A 21948-nucleotide genomic window follows, 5' to 3' on the forward strand; every position below is an offset into this window, starting at 1 on the left:
AACAAATTACATACATCATAGTTAACATGGAGAGAAACTACCGCAGGAAATGTTATGAAACAAATTAGCCTCAACAATGAAAGAAAATTACCTCCCATAACTAAATATTACACTCATTTCCGCAAGCCATATTTCTTAATGAATTCTCTAATTAATTTAATTCACACATTGTGCATAATTTGAAGCTGAAAATGTCAGTGGGTCAGACTTAACCATAATCTTGCTGGCTGTCTGATTCAACAAGAGACATATTAGCAAAACATGACCTCTATGCAAATTACAGACCAACTGTTGTAATTTCAATTCCAGAGTCTGATTAGCATGTTGCAAAGATACAATACTGACTACACAGGGACCATCCCACATGTGTTTATGTCAATTTGACATTACCTGTCACCTTCATCATAGAAATTAGCCTCCTGTGACGTCTCCCATTCAGTCAACTAATCTAGGACATACACAGAATCACTGGCAGGGCAGGGATTACATGTTCATGTCAATAGAATTTTCCTACAATTTACAAGTTTTAAGATTTTTCTTTTCTTTTTTTTTACCAGCAGCATAGGTTAATTCCATTAACCTTAGCATGCATAAGCTGATGCTTTTAGCCATGGACATCAATTTGATTATTTTCATGGGGGGAAAATAAGCCTGCAAATCTGTAAGCAAGCTGGGCATTTTGTTGCCTTGAGGCAATACCTGAGGCCAATCAATTCACATAGGCTACATAAAAATGAAGGCACCCACATTGAAGGGCACCCACATTGCTGCCAAAAGCACCATACTGGGGGAGTAAGCCCGTCTCATTGGGCGAGGTGGAGCCAGAAAGGCCTCAGGAGGATAGGTTCCAGGTGTCAACTTGAAATAATGATGTCTCTGTCCCCAATGATGGTAAATAATGATGTCTTTGTCCCCAATGATGGTAAATAATAATTGCTCTGTCAGCTAACTTTGAACTGACATCCCTCCACCTTCTTCTTCATCAAAATCTTCTCGCCCGAGCGCGCACACACACTCAAAGAAGGCACACTGGTTTATGAGACTGTGAGCAAAAAATCTTAAGATAAGATTCCGTGTTCTTTCATAGCCTGCTTCTCCTCCTCCGGCCTACTGTACTGTAGCCAACGCCACGATATTCACATGTCGACAGGTTATATTTTCTGTTGACTCTGCCACTCCTACTTCCACGCGTCTTTTGTATAGCAAGCATAGTTTACATGTTCTACGTGGTACTCTCTCGAGGCGGACTTCTTGCGTAAATACAGGAACTGCCTTCTTGAGTCACTGACTGGCACTAGTCAGAAAGGAAATCTTCCTTGGCTGTGGATATATGGCAGAATAATTAGGATCGATATGCTCCATAGTCTGTAATGGTAGCTTAATATGGTTTACGCCATAAGAGGAATGGAAAACTGCGAATGTGGAATGCAGGGCAAACTAATGTAGCCTACTATGCAACAGTTCAAGAACAACTCGGAGCCCCATGAGGTAGCTATCAAGTCAGTACAGAACATAATTTTACCACTCAACAGATTGCTACCTCTCTGGAGAACTTATCGAATGCTAAAACCTTTCGTCTTTATGTAATTTTCAAGGAGAGTTTGACTATAGGTCTACGTAAACTGGCCAGAGTGCAATGCCACGCAGACATGTGTCTTGAAAGGTAGGACCGAAGTTTTGCAGAGCAGAAATCACTGTTTGAGGGAGTTGGATTAGCCTATTTTGCTTATTAAATGTACCGTGAAAATGAAGATTAGGAAATTCTTTCGTGGCAGTGGGAGGGTTCTCGCGTTCGTTTTCGTGGCGTCTGTAATTTGGCTTCTTTTTGACATGGCTGCACTTCGATTATCTATCAATGATGTCAACAGTCAATTGTTGAAAGAGCTTGTTGTTAAAGAAAGGGCGGCTATTAGAAGACAAGCCACGCGCCGAACACATGTAGAAAACAGAGTATTCAAACATCCAGTGCAGAAAGTGCCTGTGGACTTGAGGAACGATGTTAAAAATTCAAAGAAATACGAGAATATTGCTGAAGTGTATCGTAAGAAACAGAAGCCTCAGCCTGGAATAAAGGAACACAATGTTGCACAAAATGTTGCAAACCCAAAACCCGACAGCGTCACATTACATTCACAGAAGAGTGACAGAAAAGTTAATGTAAAGCATATGGTTGAGGGTTTAAATGGACGTGAAGTCGCGAGGAATCAAAAGGAAGCAACTTTGAATATTTCCAAAACAATGTCAAACTCTGACAAAGTCAGATTTCCTAAAGCAGTAACTCAAACTATTAAAGGCACAGTAGCGAAGGACAACCCGCAGAACGGGATTTTGTCAAACGTCAAAGATCCCAAATTAACCAAAGCGCCATCTGGTGTTCAGGAAGAAAGGCATGTCATTACAAAAGTACCACAATTCAAAGAAGAATCCCAGAAGGAGAAAAATAAAGAAAACATAAAAGTCAGCTCACACAAAAAGACCAATGAAACTGCCAAACCAGGCCTACAACAGCAGCTGCCCAAAAATGATACCAAGGTGCAACCCAAACCTGACTCACAGGTTGCAGCAGTTGTCAACAATGCTCAACAGAACACAGGGCCACTGAACAAGAGTGACCCTTACCCTGTGAAAACCCAAATCCAGCTCACTCCTCAGCACATGGCTCAAAACGTGGAACCCAACCAAGTGAAAACAGCTTTTGTTCGAGAAAAAGGAGGACTCCATAAAGTCATGGCCTTGGATGTGACCCTGAAGCCCCGGGATGCCCGAGCAGTTGGCCAGTTTGGACAAGCCGCAGCTGTACCAAAGGACAAAGAGCAGGAGGTGCAGAACCGCTGGAACGAAGGTCATTTTAATGTGTACCTGAGTGAGCAGATCCCTGTTGACAGATCAATCCCAGACACCCGCCCTGCGTTGTGAGTATGACAAGAGCATCCATGTCTTGGTGGTGCTGTTTTTTTGTTTGCTTAGTTTGTTTTTGTTTTTTGTTAAGTATCTTTGACTTCAGACCATTGTTTTGTTTAGATGCTCTGAGAACATGGTTCATAATAACCTGCCAACCACAAGTGTGATCTTCTGCTTTGTGGACGAGGTGTGGTCCACATTGCTGAGGTCAGTTCATAGTGTGATCAATCGTTCACCACCCCACTTACTCAAGGAGATCATTCTGGTAGATGACTGCAGCACGAAAGGTAGGTTTATGTTTGACCCACATATGAACTCCAAGAACACATATGAACAGCCTCTATTGATGTGCTAGACGGAGTAGAAAATCTGAGTTTCCACTTGTGCTTTCTTCCCCCTATAGACTATTTGAAGGAACCATTAGATGCCTACATGGCCAAGTTTCCTAAGGTGCGGATCATCCGTTTGAAGGAGAGGGAGGGATTGATTAGAGCTCGGCTTGCTGGGGCTGCCCAGGCCACTGGTAATTCTTTTACTCTCACAGGCAAATGAGAATGCAAATTTAGATAGATATATACTCTTAGAGCTCCCTGGAATTTTGTAGCTTTAGTAACAAAGCTTTCCCTTAATTTGATCCTTAAATGTAGAGTGTTTCCTTTCTTTTTTTCAGGTGAGGTGTTAACCTTCCTGGACTCTCACGTTGAGTGCAATATAGGCTGGTTGGAACCCCTGCTTGAAAGAGTTTACATGGACAGACGGAAAGTTGCCTGTCCGGTTATTGAAGTCATTAGTGACAAAGACATGAGGTAACAAATCCGATTTATCACGGAGATAAACATAGAAAGCATTTGCAGAGATTAGATTGCATGCATTATGTGCATATCTTTCAAATTTGACCACAATTCTGTTCATCAGAGTTCACTGAATGGAGACCTGTTTTGTCCTTTTTGTGCAGTTATGTCCAGGTTGACAACTTCCAAAGAGGCATTTTCAAATGGCCCTTGGTCTTTGGGTGGAGCACCCTACCTGAAGATGTCATCAAGAAGAACCACATGAAGGATAGGGATCCTCTCAGGTAACATTTATTCTGTTTTTTTGTTTGTGAGCTGTTCAGTGGGAATTTATAAATTAAATGAAAAATTAATTTGACATAAATGACCTGGAATAATGGTACAAGATATGTTGAGGTACAAGATATGGTACAAGATATGTCTATTTTGATGTCATTTGTTTCATAGGTGTCCTGTTATGGCAGGAGGTCTATTCTCTATTGATAAGAAGTACTTTTATGAGCTGGGATCTTATGACCCAGGCCTAGATGTGTGGGGTGGTGAGAACATGGAAATTTCATTCAAGGTACTTTCATGATATTCTTTCTCTGTTTGTTATATGACACCAATATGGGCTGTGGCTAGAGCGTCTGTTGTCCTCACTGATGTCATTTTGCCCAGATTTGGATGTGCGGAGGAGAAATCGAGATAATCCCCTGCTCTAGAGTGGGTCATATCTTCCGCGGCCAGAACCCCTACAAGTTCCCCAAAGACCGACAGAAGACGGTGGAGCGCAACCTGGCCCGGGTGGCCGAGGTGTGGCTGGATGAGTACAAGGAGCTGTTCTACGGCCACGGCTACCACCACCTGCTGGACAAGTCCATGATCGACATCGGGAACCTCACGGAGCAGATTCAGCTCAGGCAGAAGCTCAAGTGCAAGAGCTTCAAGTGGTACTTGGACAACATCTACCCAGACATGGATGCTCCGCTGGTCAAAGCAGAGGGACTGGTAAGGGCCCAAGAGAATTGTGTTAAACTATTTATTATGTCACAACATTGGTTTTTCACATTGTGCATGGAGTTGTGTTACTTTCAGCAGCAGTCCATGTCGTTGTTTATTTGCATCTGGTTTGCGTGTAACACAGATGAGCACAAAGAGACAGTGTCACTTTTTTTAACAAGACAAAAGGGTCCTTATCTCGGACAACAAGACCAACTGTGGCAGTGCTGTGCTGTAGCCTTGACTGTATTTGACGAAGGCCTTGTTTTCTAGATTTGAAAGTCATCACGCCCTTTCTGATAAGACTTCCTTTTACTGTTTTTGGCCTCTCTGTTGAGTCATTGCTTGCTATGACCACCATCTCATTTCATCAGGTTTTCAATCTCGGAACTAGAAAATGTCTGGCCATACAGAACAGAACCATTGCTTTTGCAACCTGTGATCTCAGCAACCAGGTAATTTAGAGTTCAGCACTCTGACAAAACAGATTCTTTTGTAAGAATTTTACTGTTTTACTGTTTGCATACACTTCTCAACAACATGTCATACTGTATATGAAGCAGCCATTTTACTTATTCCTGTCTTTATTCCTAAAATGAGGACCAATAAAACAGTGGTATCAGTACAGTTGTTTGCTGACCCCTTTGGTGACCCCTTCCTCCTCATCTGATCCAGAACCAGCACTTTAACTACACCTGGTTGAGGTTGATCCGACAGCAGGGCCTATGTGTGGTGCCGCAGGGCCTGGGTAACCCTGTCTCTCTGGAGCCATGTGACAACACCAAAGCCCAGCAGCGCTGGATGATCAACACTAATAAACTGCTGGTATGTTCTCCTTATGACAGGGGCTTTTCAGTCTTTGTTTTATTTTCCCCATGCGTATCTCCCCCAAACACCAAAATGTCCTGATTTGCGATTCTTATCACATGCTGGGGGAAAAAACTTGATGAGTCCCAAACACTTAATGTTATTCATGTTTGAAAAACTATTGTGAACATAGCAATAGAATTTTGTTAAACATCTTGGTGCTGCAGAATAACCTTCAGAGAGAAGTGCAAAGAGAAGTTGAACAGACAGTAGGTGGGTTTACATGGATTAAAATTCTGATCGGATCAGCAGTTTTATTCTGATCAAGGTGTTTACATGTGTAATTTCTATTTCGATTGAGCCGTTATTCTGATTCTAATCGGAATAGAAGTGTCCATGTAAACCCACCTAATGAAAGAGGTGGTGTATTCCGTTCCTATTCCGATTGAATGGACCCTTTCAAGAGAGTTTTAACATTCCATATGTTATCTTAATGCAGAGGAAGTAGATTGGGGCCCAAATAGAGCGTTGATTCAAGCAAATTCAAGCATTGTTTTTGTTTTTATTGTTGAAAGGGTCTATAGCCAAGGAAAAGTAGGCAACAACGGCCATTACGATCAAAGATTCTAAAGAGCTTGAGAGCACCTGATCAAAATAGAACGTACCCCATGTAAACAGACGGCACAACATTTTTCAATCGGAATGACAAAAAAACTGTCACGGGAAACGTGGCTACTGTAACACGTTGCCTTCTCTCTGCAGGCCGAGCACATCATTGTGGAGAGCACTCCCCGGCGTATGTGTTTGGAGGCCAGCTCCAAAGGGGATGGGATCTACGTGAGGGACTGTTTCTCTGGCAGTGATCTGCAGAGGTGGCAGTTCACACACTACTATGCTCAGTGACTTTAAGGACTGCATACATACACTGGTGGATCTCTCTGCCAACACAAAGAGATGTCATTTTTTTCTGTTGAGCCATTTCCTCACTCTTACCAAAAGACAGTTTTCCGATGTCAGTGAAGTATGCACACTACTGGTATAATTACATGGTGGTAATATTGGGTAATGTTGGGACTGTGCAGTGTCCATGCAGGCATCTGCTTTTACTCCTCTCCCCGCAATGGGATGTTATTCAAAGCAGACTATGGTCTGAGTGACCGCTTTTGTTTTCACAGATTTTTTTGGGGTCGGGGTCAACTTACTTCTTTTAGTGAATTTTCACAAATGTTTCACAAATCTGTGGTAGTGATTTTTTTTCAAGGGTTTTACAAGGGTTTACATTTGAAAGCAATATTGTTTTTTAACAGTTCTCAAACAGGCAAACATTTCTCTGATGAATATATAAGAACAGTTTGAGGGGTAGTGGTACTGGAACATCTCTTTGGGAGATGGTCTGCTAACAGAGAGAAGACCACATACACTTCTCTGAATCTCTCTGTCAAAATCAAAATGTTTACAGTGTGAGGAGTACACTTTCAGAAGGGTAGCTCTATTAAACCATAGTGCAGATTTTTTTCTAGTCTTGTTCTTGCTTTCAGTATTGCAGTACAGTATGTGCTTTGACTATCTTCAAGACCTTATAAACTTTTGAGGATAGTGCAGTAATAAGAAATGGCTGTTAACAAAGAGTATTCTTGATAGAATAAAATATTAGATTATTAGAATATTACACATTTAACATTTGTTCATATCCCTCAGTCAGGTAATGTTTTCACTAGTAAGCATTAGTAGTAAGCAAAATAGACACTAGAGGGAACTATTGTCACTGCTATTTTTATGAAAGATTCTGTGTGCTCATGGAATTATTTATGTTTCGTCCACAAACTATTGAATGGTTAAAGTATTTTTGAATGCTTGAACTCTTGAAGTGAAGATTAAATTGTCATTTGGGTTTTTCATTTGTTAGTAATGAATTGAATGTCCCAGTTGCCAGTTTTGCTCCAGTCAGCCCAAACATACCGGTAGGTATTGAAAGTGCACATGATATCTAAAAAGCACAAACACAGGCAAATTATATCTAGTGCCATTTGTAATCTTCATGTTAATGCTCACAAGTAGGATTACAGGCTTTAGGCTTCTTTAAACATTTGCATAAGCATTTTGGTTTTATGTATATCACTATTCTACCTTATATAACATATTCTACCCTGAATTCCGGCTCAGTACATTACATAGACTGTGTAACACAATCCTATCCACTAACATAAATATTCAGATGTAAATCTCTGTCCAGACTGACATCCCAAACCAATCGGTCACCATGCAAAGGGCACATATTTATGTTTGCCTTGTTCCCAAGTAACTGAATAATCATTACTTGTTAGTCATGATGGTTGTTACCCATGGCCTGGGTGTTAACCATGTCATGCTATGGATATGTGAGTGCAGATTCTCTAAGGAGTCTATATGTTCATCATGGCCTCAAACTCATCGATCCTCTGCCGGGTGTTGCCCTTGCGGATCTTGCGGTAGGACACGGTGTTGTACTTGGACTTGGTGAAACTGTGCTGCCGCTGGGGCTTCTTGCGCCGGCCCGTGGAGGCTCTGTCTCCTGAGGGAGGCGAGCCGGACCCAGAGCCGGAATCAGACGCGTGGCTCCGCGGCGCATCCGCATTGGCGCTCTCACCCGGCACTTCGTCCTGGCTGTCGCCGGTGAAGTCATCCCCAGAGGACAGGTCGCCAGGACACTCCAGACCTTCGGACGGCCTGTCGCCCCCGCCTGTGGCACCGAGTGTGGGCACAGCATCTGCTGCCTCGTTGCCACCTGTCATGACTTCTGCCTGTTCTCCCTGTGCAGCTGGGCAGGACAACATGTTAGATCACAGTAAGCTACACTGTTGACCAACACACTCAGTGAAGTCTTTGGCTATCAAAGAGTGCTGTAAAGTACAACACGGTAACTAACATATTCCGGCCATACTCTTGTTTAATCACTATAATCTGATTATTTTCTCCATTGGCATTAGATGAAAGTCCTTGGGTTTACTCCACAAACTAAGCAGTTCTAAAAGAGATATGTTTTAGGCCTAGTAGTACAATCATTTTAACCCTTAAAGATGTAGGCTTAATCAGTGATATTAGTAAATACAGTAAATTAGGGTCTGAAATATGGGAAATTGTGCTTTATCTATAAGCAGAGCAAATACACTGGCTGTTAAATCACTATGCACTTTATACACACATTGAGTCAATTATATTTTGTATCTTTTCACAATGCAGGCCTTACCTTCCACAGCTGTTAGTTCCTCTTGTTCAGTTTTCTCCTGCTCAGGTTGTGTCTGAGCCATGGCAGCAGCCTCCTGCAGCATCTCTGTCTGTGTCTCCTTAGACATCAGTCTCTGGGGTTCCGTTGATGTGGAGTCGATCTCCTCAGGGCTTCTAGAGAGTTCTCCCTCTGTTGTTGCAGAGAGTTGGCCCTCTGTTGTTGTCACGTTGTCGCGCTCGCCTGGGAGCTCGGCGGGACACACGCCACTGTCAGGCGCCACTGTCTCCTCCGGCTCCTGTTGGCTGGTCGGGCTTGCGTCGCAGGCGTCCATGCTGGAGGCAGCCATGCCGCTGTCAGTCTCAGGCTGGGAGCGGCTCAGGCAGCTGGCTGCCTCTGGGACGCTGGCGGAGCTGTCTGACCGAGCCGACGCCTCGCACACAGACTGGCCTTCTTGGGTCCGAGACGGTTCCAGTCCTTCGCCGTCACTAATTGATCCTGAGAGAGTTGATTGTCCACTCTCCGGGCACGAAGATGGGACAAGTTCCTCATCTGCCTGACACAAAGGTAGTTCTGATGGTTTGTGGTCACACAAAGGTTGGATTGTTTCTCCACTCTCAGTACACACAGACTGGACTGACATATTCTCTGGTTTCATATTTGGTTCTGATTCTTCAACATTACAGGCATATTTAAGTGATTCGCCACTTTCAGTGCATGTAGACTGACTGGACTCTTTACTCTCTTCATTCAACGATGAACGAGCTTTTCTGTCTGTACTCTCAGGCTGGGCCAACTCTTCACTCTCAGCCACTAAAGACTGAGTACACGTATCTTTCCCCATACGGGAAGATTCAGCTGAGTCTTCTGTTTTTGGACATCTAGATTCATCGTCATCGCTCTGAGTCTCGGGTAGTTTCTCACTCTCTGCACGCGTAGGCTGAGTTGACTCGGCAGTTATCAAGCCGAGGGGTTCACCTTCTGATTCTTCCGATTCCTCATTTCCTGAGCTTACAGGCACACCACTCTGTAGCTGACCCAGCATCTGAGTTTCAGCACCAAGAAACTCAGTTGACACGGCACTTTCAGAACCTGGTGACTCACACTCTCTTTCATCACACAGACTTCTGTCTGTTTCTTCCTGTGCCTGACTGTCATAAAGGCTCTTGGGTAACTCTTCGCATACTGCAGACTCCTGTTGCTCTGATGACCCATCAGCATCACAGAGAGGACCAGATGACTCCTCGGCCTCGCCACCTGCCGGCTGAGTCAGTTCTTCACAGGAAGCCCCGACTGGGCCAGGAGGAGGACTACTTCTGTCTCCCTGCGGCTCCTCGTCCGCATCGTAAAACTCTGAGTTGTCATCGTCGTCCACGGTGCAGCGGTCCATAGCCTCTCCCAAAGTCTGGATGGCTCCAAGGGTTATTCCACTAATGAACTCAACCACATGTCATGGCTTTCCCATCGAGATCCAATGGAGCAGCCACAACCTCTGCCATATTTACTCACTTTTACCCACTTACGTGATTTAGTTTGTATGGATTTAACTTGTTTGTTGCCCTTACAAACAAAAACAACAAATAATCACTTTGTGTCTAGTAATGTCCCTCTCATTTGATTCCTCTCAGACAGATTGATTCACTGTCCAGCACTTCTCATCTTCAGCTGCTGGAAGCATCCATCCCAGTTAACACAATCATTAACGCTTCCTCTGCAGGAGAGTAAGGACACGAGCCATGTTGTTGCATGTCAATGAATGAATGAATGAACGAATGAAGGTAGTAAGGCTTTTGTGTTTCCCTGTGATGGATTTCTATAAGCGAGCGGATCCAAGGGAGAACAGGCATTTTGTTCTGTGCCAATAAATGGGCTTTTGTCTGTTCCCCTATGACCAATGGGCCGATTGTCCCGTAGCTTAATCCTTCCTGAGTGACCACCTTCTCCTGCAGATATTCTGACCCTGGATTAACATTCTCCTGAAGGTTTACATGTCAAACTGGTGTAAAGCAGTGGTAGCACACCCGCCCAAGGTGAACTCTGCCCCTTACATATGTCCATAGATACCATTACATGAACTCACATGTTTTCCCACTGAGGGTTTTCAGGCTATTTCACTAATATACTATTATAGTTTTGCAATGAATTAATACATTTTGTTATGCAAAAAGCATGTGGAGGAGAATTTTGTTTGTGCCTCGTGCCTTTCAGTGTCTTTAAATCTGACATAGAATCATGAATGTCCAATTATGGGTGAAATGTGAACCTTTAATCATGGTAATTCCAAAGAAGTTTCTATAGCATGCTTGTGATTATTGATAGTATAATTTCTACATCTTATTACGTAGAATAATTTTAATGTATTGCCCTTGTGTACTTTAGATACAGCTGGCATATTATGTTAAACTATGCTAAATTTATTACACAATTGTGCAAAATTGCACTTCCAAGATTATGTAGAGATTTGTGTTTGAATGATTATTATGACCGCCGCTAGCGAAGCGGTCATATAGGGATTGTCAAGGTTTTTTTTTTTTTTTTTTTTTTCAGTCATCTACTTCCTGAATTTTTGGTCAACGATACCTGGGACACCGAAACACCGGGGCACATGCAATTTGGTGGGTATGTAGCCCCACTAGACTTTTTTTTGTTTGGTCCCCCCCCCCCCACGCTGGGCCCCCCGAAACCCAAAAAATGCTGTTTTTCCTAAATAACTACCTGAACCGTGGCACTCAAGATGAAGATTTTTTTATGGTATGTTGGTCTCAAGGGCCCACATCAACCTGGCCCATAATCACTCATTTGTGATTTGCACCCCCCCGGTAAAAAATGAAAATGCAATATCATTCTGCTTTAATCGCCCCTATCTTCAGTTAAGATGTTCAGAACTGCACCAAATTTTATGTGTATGATTAACCTGGCATTCTCTGGGGGTATGCCAAGTTTCGTAGCATTTCATCCATGGGGGGTCTAAAAAAATTTAAGTTATGTGTACATTTAGTGACTGTACACTCATTGGCCTGTAGATGGCGGTGCACACATATACACACGCACACACACACAGGCACGCACATACTATCGGTATCGGCAATTAGAACGTCCGATACATAATTACAAATTCAGTAGGATTAAGTGCGTGCAGGGTGTGAGAGGGGAATCGATGTGCTTTGATTCCAGCTTGGTAGTTGTAGTCTGTGAGATTAAAAAGCACGTGTGTGTGAAGTATCCAAATAATGACACCTTCATTATGGCTTTCATTATGGCTGCTTTAGCAACAGACCTTAAGCTACTGTGCAGTGGGTCCCATTTAGAAGTGGCTACTTCATTCACGCTTTCCGTGATTCACGGAGCTGCATGGATTTTATTACAACTTTTTGCCACGATGTGGCAGCTTAAGTCCGCTTGATACTGTAAGGCGTAAGCCATTGGTTTCTAAAGGAGATTTTATTTGTGTCGCCACCATAGCCTAATGACAATTTATGTTGTAAATAGGCCTACCTTATACCTGTAGCTTAGGGAAGCTAACAGCTTTCTATTAGGATTTAGTTTATTAACAGTCACGGTTTTGTCATAACTCCCTGATGCATTTTTGCATTTAGAATAGCCAGAGCGTGGATATCTCAATCTGAAAATTAAACAATATCGGGCGCCTACCATGGACTAGGCTGGGTGAACCCAGCCTGATCTGCCGGCGATTTATTTTTGATTTCTTAAAAGATTGAGCTTGGTCTGGTGAAAGCCAGACTAGCCATGGACCTTACAATGCAAGGGAACATGAATCAGCCTATATTTGCACGAACAATAATGGACAACAGCTCTTTAACTTGGCCCGTTAAAGGGACACCAGGCAAGCCTGATGCTTTTTCTCTACAAAACTCCCCCTCGCTCGGTCTGAAGCTCTTTTCCTTTTCTTTGCATCTTCCGTCAAGGGTTTTCACTGCTTCTTCGCCGGCTCTGCCATTATACACACGTTTGCAACAAACGCTAGCGTTTCGTTAGCCTGCCTCTGTGCTGTAAACTGATCCTGCTTCGGTCGGCGGGTAGGATACACTGAACTTGCAAGCGGGATATTCTGCCTACAGGCAATAGGGGCGAGCGAGAGAGTCTTTATTCGCCCTGTAATGAGTCATTTAACCATATACCGACTTACGAAGATGAGTAATTAACACAAAAATGTTGCCTGGTGTCCCTTTAAAGCAACACCAAAGAACTTTTCCTCTGTCGCACGCACGCCATTTGTTTATCCAGCAACGGCTTTGCAAATAACGATGTCCATAGACAAGGTAGAATATGTTGCATGATTTTATGAAAGTATGATGTATTGCGACATCATGCAAGTCAAATTTGTAGTTTCTTATGTCTCATTCCATCGAACTACAAACCCGCTACCCGATCTGGCAAACTTACATAGTGCGGTTATAGCCGATAGAGGGCCGCAAAGTGAATGCAGAAGTGCCGTTCACTCTGTTACGAGTTGATGAACCACGGAAACAATTTTGGAAACATTAGTTTAAGATGCAAAAAACTCTTTGGTGTTGCTTTAAAATGTGTATGAACAGTCTAGTGACGCATTTCATGAAGGCCCATTTGGACATGTCAGTTATTTGCACCACAGGTTAGATGTAAAACTGCATTTCGTTTCAGACTACTGGTACTTAATTTGTGTCACATGTTTGTATCACATGAACTAAAGATGACTAAAATCTTATGTAGAAGAAGAAACATTCACAAAAAATCCATCCATCCAAAAATGACCTTTCTTTTTGATAGCTGTTGAAAACTGCATGGAACTGACAGAAATGTTTTTGTTTATTAATAAATAAATAACAAAAAATATAACATTATGCTGATACCTTCTGCTTTTCCCAAATACAATGTAGCCTAGGTGTAAGTGACCTTTTATCAATCCAGTTGCAATGGATGAACTGTGATGAACTGCCCTATTTGTGATTGTTTAGAGATTTTAAAGGTTTTATAACAATGCTACAACTTTTTTGGCTATTCTACAATCTATTCACCTTTGCAGCACCAGTAGGCTACTTTCTGTGCAGCCGCACACACACACAGGCATGCCAAACAAGCATACACAAAAGTTTCAAGAGTGGGGAATGGAGGAAAAGATGGAGACAAATTGATTAGTGTGATTTATTTTCGTGGAACGGATGTACAGGACTGAGCGGCGGTCATGTTTTGTACCGCTATGCGGTACATCTAGTTATATAAATCTGTCATGTATGGGCCATCTTTCCCTACTACCCTAGGTCATTTGAAGCAGCAATATGGTTCTGGTGTAAAATTAGCAGGCCAACTACCAAAAAGCAGAACTGTGCAAACACCATCACGCTCCCAGTTTAAACTGATAAAAGCTTGCGTCATGCTAACTGATGTCTTTTGGCAACGAAAACAAAAAAACTTACACGGTGTTCTTTTCTCACACACTGCTCTATCACAGACCACAAACTACTTAATGCTTAACTACGCAGCTAGAGGAAACCACAGGTGTTTATTTTTTTTCCTTCACATGACCACACACCTCCAAAATTAATTAAAGAGGCGGCAGCACAAATTCTTGCCTTTAAAAACACACCTATCAAACTGTTGCACATAATATTAAATGGATGCTAAGTCAGTTTTAGAAGTTGGTGATTCATCATTTACTTTTCTTGCATGTTTTTTTTTTCTTTTTCTTTTTTTGTCCATGTATTAGATCCTGTTATAGCACAAAAAGAAATTTGAGAGAGAGTATGTTTTTCCTCAAAAAATCTCAAGTTTATTTAGAAACTTTAGAAACATATATTTGAAACTCATGTGAAATGAAGTGTGTCAGGGATTTCCTGCTCTATGCAAACACAAACACAGTTTTACACTTGTCTTTAAAACACACTTTTTGATTTTTGACACACTAGGCAGAGGTGTGAGACCCATATTCCAAGAACAAGGTTATTCTCACACTACGGGTGCAAAGTAAATTTAGAACCTGTACAACAACACCTCACACCCTCAGCCCTGACCCACTGGTCTGATAACATCTGAGCAGCCTTGCTCATTCAGCTGCATAACTACATTCAACACACATCTACACTTCTACTACATTTCATTGTGCTATACTTAAAAACAACACCCGTTGCAGGTAGGGCTTTTCAGGATCGAGTATAGGCTCGCTCAGAAACGTATTTTGGAGCACAGACCCTCTCAGCACTCCCCTTTTTTTTGTGCCCTTTTGCTATTCTAGTCTGAAACCAAATGGCACTGCTATATCTGCTAATTCCACTGCTACTCCCCCTAGTGGAGAAACCTATTCAAAACAGACACATATCAAGAGGAGAAATCAATAGGCCAGTGCCATGTCAACAGACTTTTATAGGATTCACATGGGTTCAGCTTGGAATAGGACTGAAACTGATTATAGCACATGGAGTCAGGATGCATGCAAATCCACCGAGTCTCCTCTCACTCTCTGTCCTGATTTGATTAAGAATTGTGAACCTGTTTCCAGTGAATAAGGTCCCAGTTGTGCTCAAAAAGCCCATAGGTACAGCAAGGTGACTTCTGGCATGTATTGCACGTACCAGAGAGCAGCTCTGCGAAAAAGATACAGTCTAGAGGGTAGCACCGTGACAGCCCACATCCTGTTTTGAGCTTCACACAAACCGTGCGGTTTCGATTTCTGTGTCAGACTGTTGCTACCAAACTTAAAAATGTGTCCTGGATAGGACATATCTGATTGGACAGAGTATTTCAAAGAAAATCCAAAAGCTCAGATATCTGCTCCTCTGATTTACAGTAATTCGTTGAAATAGGTCAGCAAGCCAGACAGTGCGTGCTCCTTAGTCTTTGAAGATTTGCATGGCTACATCTTTTGAACAAACATGAAACAGTAGATAACGAGGCCTGTAGTTGTGGTTAATACTGAAAATGGGATAATTACAGTTTTTAATGCAAGATGCCATTAATGCTGCAGATTCTCTATGCTACTGATAACCTTGTGCTCTTTTGAACCAGGTTTGTGTCTGGAGATGGAGTGAGGTCAGTGCAACACTACAAACTCCTAAGCGTGATTTTTTATGGGGTTCAGTAACTAAGCCCTTACTGGAGGAACTGAGGACCTTTCCACTGCAATGCAGAGTCATAGTGAATCCTCTCTGACGGACTACTTGACTCACCCTGCAACCATTCACCTGCACCTGCATGGCAGACACTCTGTGGATATTCGTCTCTGTGCCTTCATTATCCCAATGGCAGTCAAACAGATGAATTTCAGCAGGTGCAAACACAATAACTGGAGGCCTATTGTTAACGTGCTTTTGTTGAGTCCAGTGACTAAACGCTGTGTGGTGGGTTGAGGCTCTCTAGTGCAGAGTACTTAATGCCTGAGCGCAACCTGGTCGGGTGCTGTGACGACGCTTTCACGTCTCACGTCCGTCTGGGGTCAACAAGAGGTTAGTGTTCAGTCATTGGACTGTGGCCGCTCAGCTGGCCTCCTCCTCCTCCACTGAGTGGTTGATGAACTTGAAGAACTGCTGGCGGACGCTGGCCTTGCGTCCCTTCCTGGGCAGCGTGCCGAACAGCGACGTCACGCGGCTGGCGTCGCAGGTCGGAGAGGGCGAGGGGCTGCCGCTGCTGATGCTGCGCGTGCGGGTGAGTGCCGGCCGGTGTGGGCCTTTGGCGAAGAAGACAGACTGACCGCCAGGGCTCAGCGGGCTGAAGGGGTTGTTGCAGTCGTCGAAAACCGGCGAGATGCCGTCCTCGCTGTCCGACATGAGCAGGCTGCGGCAGCTGCTGTCGCTGGAGAAGCGCATGCCCCGCTGGCTGGGGGGGGACGCCAGAGATATGAGGGACTCCAGGGACGGCATGCCAGCACTGTCCACCAGGTTACCTGCACAGCAGAGCAGAGCGGCACAACTCTTTACTTACTGCACACGTGCAGGCCACACATCGTCATAGTGAGCGTCATAGTGAGCGCTCAGCACTTCCCAGCAGTTCTCTAGAACTTGGAACTGGAACTGGGTGGAGACCACTCTCGAGTTCCGTTTAGCCCTCTCAGTGGTTTTGACACTTACATACACACAGGCTCTCACTCAAAACAAATAGACTCACACACATGCACACCATCCACACAAAACAAGGTGTGGTGAAGAAAATAAACTCATGCAATTTGCTGTCATTCAACTTAACTGAACTCTTAAGTGTGCTTCCAGTGAAGTGTGCTGTGTGTTTTTGATGATGGTAAGTCAGATGTGGAGTTCCCCCCTGCACCAATCACTTTCTCATACGAGTTTCTTAATGGGGGTGGCAGAGTTTGTGTATGTGAAGTGGGTTTTTCAGCTGTCGTGTTTTTCTCACCTCTAGTAAGACGCTTTTCCTGTTGAGTGAGGGCTTGCAACTCCACCCATCTTTCGCGCAAATTTTGCTGTTTAGGTAAAAAGAAAGAAAAACCCCTCACATTAATACATGAGCAGAGCAGAAAAATTAAGCATTTTTCAGAAACTGGAGAGTGTAACTGTAACCGATGCATTACATTTCAGAAAGCAAGCCACTTACACCATTTTCTGAGTTCCCCAAGCTATAAAGAATGCACTACAGGACTAACTATTTTTGTGAAAGAGCATTTTTTGGGCTGCATGTTATCACTTCCTTCATCAGTAGCCTATCCTCCACTAGATCAGTGCACATTTCTACACCTGCTCACATGCTTACAACAAACACACATGGTTTGGTCAAACCTACCTTGAGTAAGCTGAGCTTCTTCTCCAGCTCAATTCTCTTCACCAGGGTCCCACTGACTGTCTCCATCCTGAGGAGAGACAACCACCACCAGAACAGTCAGATAACGCACAACTCCCCACACAGAGAATCTGGAGCGTGTTAGTGCATGAGCGTGCAGTGGGAGCAGAACTAACTAATTCAGTTCACGTTTTTTCTGTTCTGACCAGGTTCCTCATTCTTGTATCCTTCGTGGGGAACCAGGTGTTCTTAACAGTGGTTAATTGCTGGCAGTTTCTTTATTTGGTCTTTTAAAGGGACAACAGGCAACGTTTTTGTGTTAATTACTCATCTTTGTAAGTCGGTATATGGTTAAATGACTCATTACAGGGCGAATGAAGACTCTCTCGCCCGCCCCTACTGCCTGTAGAAAGAATATCCCGCTTGCAAGTTCGGTGTATCCTACCGAAGCAGGATCAGTTTACAGCACAGAGGCAGGCTAACGAAACGTTAGCGTTTGTTGCAAACATGTGTATAATGGCACAGCCGGCGAAGAAGCAGCGAAAACCCTTGACGGAAGATGCAAAGAAAAGGAAAAGAGCTTCAGACCGAGCGAGGGGGAGTTTTGTAGAGAAAAAGCATCAGGCTTGCCTGGTGTCCCTTTAAATGACATGGATGTTACCGTGCAACACTAACACCCTCTGTCCACCCACCACATGCCAAAGCACAGTAAACCCCCACGGTACAGTATGTTGCTCACTTTAGCACGTTGGTGGACTCCCTGATCAGGCTGATTATGTCCTGGTGAGAGGAACCCTCGATACTGATGCCGTTGATAGTGACAATCACGTCGCCTGAGAGAGGAAGAGAGCGTGCAGAGAGAGAACACAGTGAGTAGAGTGGGGTGGGGGTGGGGGAAGTGGAACAGAACAAATACCTATTTAGACTGAGAAGCTGAGAGAAATGATGTGTGTGGGAAAGAGGTGTGGAGGTCAGGGGTGGGTAGAGAGGAAGTGGGCTCTCGGGCGGCTCACCAGCGCTCAGGCCTGCGTTCTCAGCTGCGCTGTCCTGCTGCACGGTACACACGAAGGTGCACATCTCCACCGCCGTGGTGTTTTTCAGCTGCACCCCATACGTCTGCACACACACGCACGCACAAGCAAATAGCTCAGGTTATATAAATTAATTATGATAATGGTCACAAGAAAGAGGTGTATTATTATGCACTGTGCATCTCTGCAAATTGTGTGTTAGGGTGTAAGTAGTCTATTGTAAAACACACGTTTACGGTGTTACAGAATACACCTTTACAGTTGAGTTTCAAATGCATATAGAGTTGTTGATGTGTGATATAATATTTCACACTTACAATTATAGACATGCATTCTCAGGCAACTTTTGCTGCAAGAGCAACATCAAAAGAGTCTGAATTCTTACCTGCACTTCAAAACCGTACGCCTCATTGTCTTGCTTCTCCAGCACCACTGTGGTCCTGTGTGTGAACACATCAGAGAAAAAATGAGCTTAGCACGGCAACTTTGCCAATTCATCAGTCTAGTCTGTCAACATTAAATGCATGTGTTGTATCAGACAGAACGGGCAAAACAGTCTATATATTTACCTGAGAGGGTCGGAGTAATCCACCAGAGAGTTGGAGCGAGTTCGGTTCAACTGTGGTAGAGGAAATATCACATTTGAACCACACTATTCACTGACCTAGTTAAGCAAGATTGAAAGGCACTTATTCTGTATTTAGAAATCAACAAGAGAAGACTATTGCATGACGGAAAGTTGACTGAAAAAGTGATCAACACTGAAGGCGAAACAAACTCAAATGCATGAAATGAAATGCAACATATAGCCTGTGCAGAGGATCAGTGAATACTGTAAAGCAGTATAAATCACCTATTACATAAGAGCACAGATTAAACACATTAAATCTCCTGTAGTTCTTTTTGCAGCCCCTGCACTATAAGCTGTGGTTTACTGAAAGCACAGAAGAAACATCAAAAGCCCCTTCTACGAGCAACTATGTTGAAAAAATATACACAAATACACATATACACATTAGTCATTTCAAACTTCACATTGAGTTTTGCCAACTTTGTTAAGAGGTTAGGACTGTGGTGAAAAACTGAGTGAGAGCCGGTACCTGTCGTCCCATTGTGTCAGCTGAGTTGTTCCCGTTACGGGACTTGAGGCTGCCCCTCAGGGAGTGCCTGTGCCAGAGCCGGCTCTTCTTCTTGAGGCTGCCCTCGCGGGTGTTGCTGTCCTGGCTGTCCAGGCGCACCAGCGATCTGAAGCTCATGGTGGATGTCATGCTTGGGCTCTCGGATCACAGCTGCATAGCGTTCAGAAGCTGCACCAGCGGTTTGGTTGCATGCGTGCGAGGGTGACCTCAGAGGCTGAGTGAGTGCCTGTGGGACTCGGCGGAATGAGTGAGTGAGTGAGCGAGTGAGAGTGTGTGTGCGACTGTGCGTGCGTTTGTGCGTGTGAATGTCAGGGGACGGAAATCCTCCCCATGTGATCACAGTGGACCTGTGTGCGTCGATCAAAAGCCTCACATACATCCTTTTTCTCTCTCTCTCCCCCTCTTTCTCTCTCTATCCCTCTTTCTCTCTCTCTCTCCCTCTCTCTCCCTTTTTTTCTCTCTCTCTCTCTATCCCTCTTTCTCTCTCTCTCCCTCTTTCTCTCTCTCCCTCTCTCTCTTTATTCCTCTCTTTATCTGCCCACCTCATTCTATTATTTATTTATTTCTAAGCACTTCAGCTGTGAGGGAAACTGCTTAGTTACAAGTTAAATATGCCTTTGTGTGTCTGTAGCCTGAACTCTGAGATGAGTTGATTCATGGTTTGTCTGAAGTCAGAGATGCATGAAGGGAACTAGCCCCTCTGCTGCCGACCTCCCCACCACCACCTGTTTCCTCTCTGTCTCCCTTTTCCTGGGGGGGGGGGGGGTCTTTGGCATGTGCCACCACGGATGCCTGCCCGCCGCCACAGATGCCAGCAACAGCCCCGCATGCGTGCCCGGACAAGGACCTGTGAGGGCAGTTATGCGGTGCGCACGGTGGCAGATAAAGGGAGGCTTGAGCCATAGCTTGAGGCCAGAGACTTGCTCCACAAACACAGCGCACGGGTCGCTGGAGCCGCGGCATCACACACGCCTTTTTCCTGAAAAGGCGTATCACGTACAGGTCAGCAGTCACAAAGAAAACAGCTCCGTTTTTTTTTTGGGATGGGGAGGGGAGTGGGTGGTGGCGGGGTATTTTTTTTAAATTTCAAAAAAGGCAAAAACATGATTGGGGGGAAAACCTTTATAAGAGTAGAGTTTCTTAAGGGACTGTTAAGAAATAGAAGTCTTTGGTCATTGTAATGTTCGATTCAAGCCAAATCAAACTGACCTTCAGCACATTCGGATGTTACCCATGCACTGCCATACAGCTTCCCCCTGTTCAATTGCTCAAGCGAGGAAAGAGGAAATGTGAAATAACTATTCACTGTTCATATTTTTTTCCGCAGCCCTTGCCTCAATTTCTACAGTAGACCAACAGACAGCTGATTGCTCAACTCAGACATCCTCTGTCCCACTGGCCCCCTCTGTCCTCTTGCATCGCCTTGTGTCCAGCCTGACACAGGACTGTCTGGGCATCAGAACTCCCTCTGTCTTAAGGAGGAAAAGTTCAGCTGAGTTCAAGTTGGATGGAGACAGCAACATTATTTTCTGTCTACTGTAAAGGGCCTTTTTAAAATATGGTAGGCCATAAGTCATTGTTTAAATCTGTGTCACTTGATATGAGTGAATTGAATTATTTGTCATATGCAAGTTCATAGACTTTGAGAGAGGCCCAGGGTACATGTACATGGTATCTCATTCAGAAATGGTTCCTGCCGTTGAACTGCAGGTAACACTGAATGAACTATGCTTAGTACAGTATTGGAATGAGTCACATACAAACGAGAGCTAAATGAGTTTACAGAAGCAGAGTTGCAGTAGAATTGCACTTAGATGTGCAAATGATTGTGACGTCAGACATGATTCTAACAGACTTGGGGCTGTTAAATGATTGAGGCAAGGTGGCCAGTCAAGTGTTACCACACCAGCATTAAGTTTCCACACACACATACATTTGCAACTTGTCTGTGACCTAACTTTCACATACACACACATGTGCACGCACACACACACACACACACACACACACACACATTCACACATTCACATCTCACACGCACACACACACACATACTCTCTCTCAACATTATCACATGCTGAGTCATATCTGCAAAGTTCAGGCATGGAATTGCCTGACTGGCTTGCATTTGTTTTAACGGTCAAATCCGTTATAACTGTCAACTTTGCATGTTTAGATCAGGTTAGTGGTAAGAGTTCTCAGTGCAACGGATGTTCTTTGTCAGGAAAAGGACATTGAATGGGGTTTTTAGTTTAGACCACAATGCCTATAAGCATAATCTTTATGACTATTCCTATAAAGAGATGGAGAAACATAATGACCCTCTAACCTGATGTGACATTACAAACTATAACACTTTAATAATAAATATTACA

The 21948-nt window shown here is 43.8% G+C and overlaps 3 protein-coding genes across 3 annotated transcripts; 1 reads left to right on the forward strand and 2 right to left on the reverse strand.

Annotated features, from left to right (window-relative positions):
• The first annotated feature begins 1211 nt into the window (after nt 1–1211).
• On the forward strand, nt 1212–7378 carry LOC121687988 (polypeptide N-acetylgalactosaminyltransferase 5). The gene is made up of 10 exons (XM_042067249.1): nt 1212–2912; nt 3022–3188; nt 3305–3424; nt 3572–3707; nt 3857–3976; nt 4140–4257; nt 4353–4682; nt 5048–5128; nt 5349–5498; nt 6243–7378. The coding sequence occupies exons 1-10, from the start codon at nt 1747–1749 to the stop codon at nt 6381–6383; spliced, it is 2529 nt and encodes an 842-aa protein (XP_041923183.1). The 5' UTR covers nt 1212–1746; the 3' UTR covers nt 6384–7378.
• Nucleotides 7379–7472: 94 nt separating this feature from the next.
• LOC121687992 (nestin-like) lies at nt 7473–10900 on the reverse strand. Its single transcript, XM_042067261.1, has 2 exons — nt 8707–10900; nt 7473–8277 (listed from the first exon to the last, which is right to left on the reverse strand). Exons 1-2 carry the CDS (start codon nt 10070–10072, stop codon nt 7883–7885), a joined length of 1761 nt encoding a protein of 586 aa, XP_041923195.1. The 5' UTR covers nt 10073–10900; the 3' UTR covers nt 7473–7882.
• A 3680-nt stretch (nt 10901–14580) lies between these two features.
• On the reverse strand, nt 14581–19846 carry LOC121688003 (cytohesin 1 interacting protein). Its single transcript, XM_042067286.1, has 8 exons — nt 19535–19846; nt 19004–19053; nt 18820–18874; nt 18417–18519; nt 18143–18236; nt 17407–17473; nt 17023–17089; nt 14581–16555 (listed from the first exon to the last, which is right to left on the reverse strand). The coding sequence occupies exons 1-8, from the start codon at nt 19700–19702 to the stop codon at nt 16149–16151; spliced, it is 1011 nt and encodes a 336-aa protein (XP_041923220.1). The 5' UTR covers nt 19703–19846; the 3' UTR covers nt 14581–16148.
• Nucleotides 19847–21948: the final 2102 nt, after the last annotated feature.

Source organism: Alosa sapidissima, chromosome 2, assembly GCF_018492685.1.
Source record: "Alosa sapidissima isolate fAloSap1 chromosome 2, fAloSap1.pri, whole genome shotgun sequence".
NCBI classification, from domain to species: Eukaryota; Metazoa; Chordata; class Actinopteri; order Clupeiformes; family Clupeidae; genus Alosa; species Alosa sapidissima.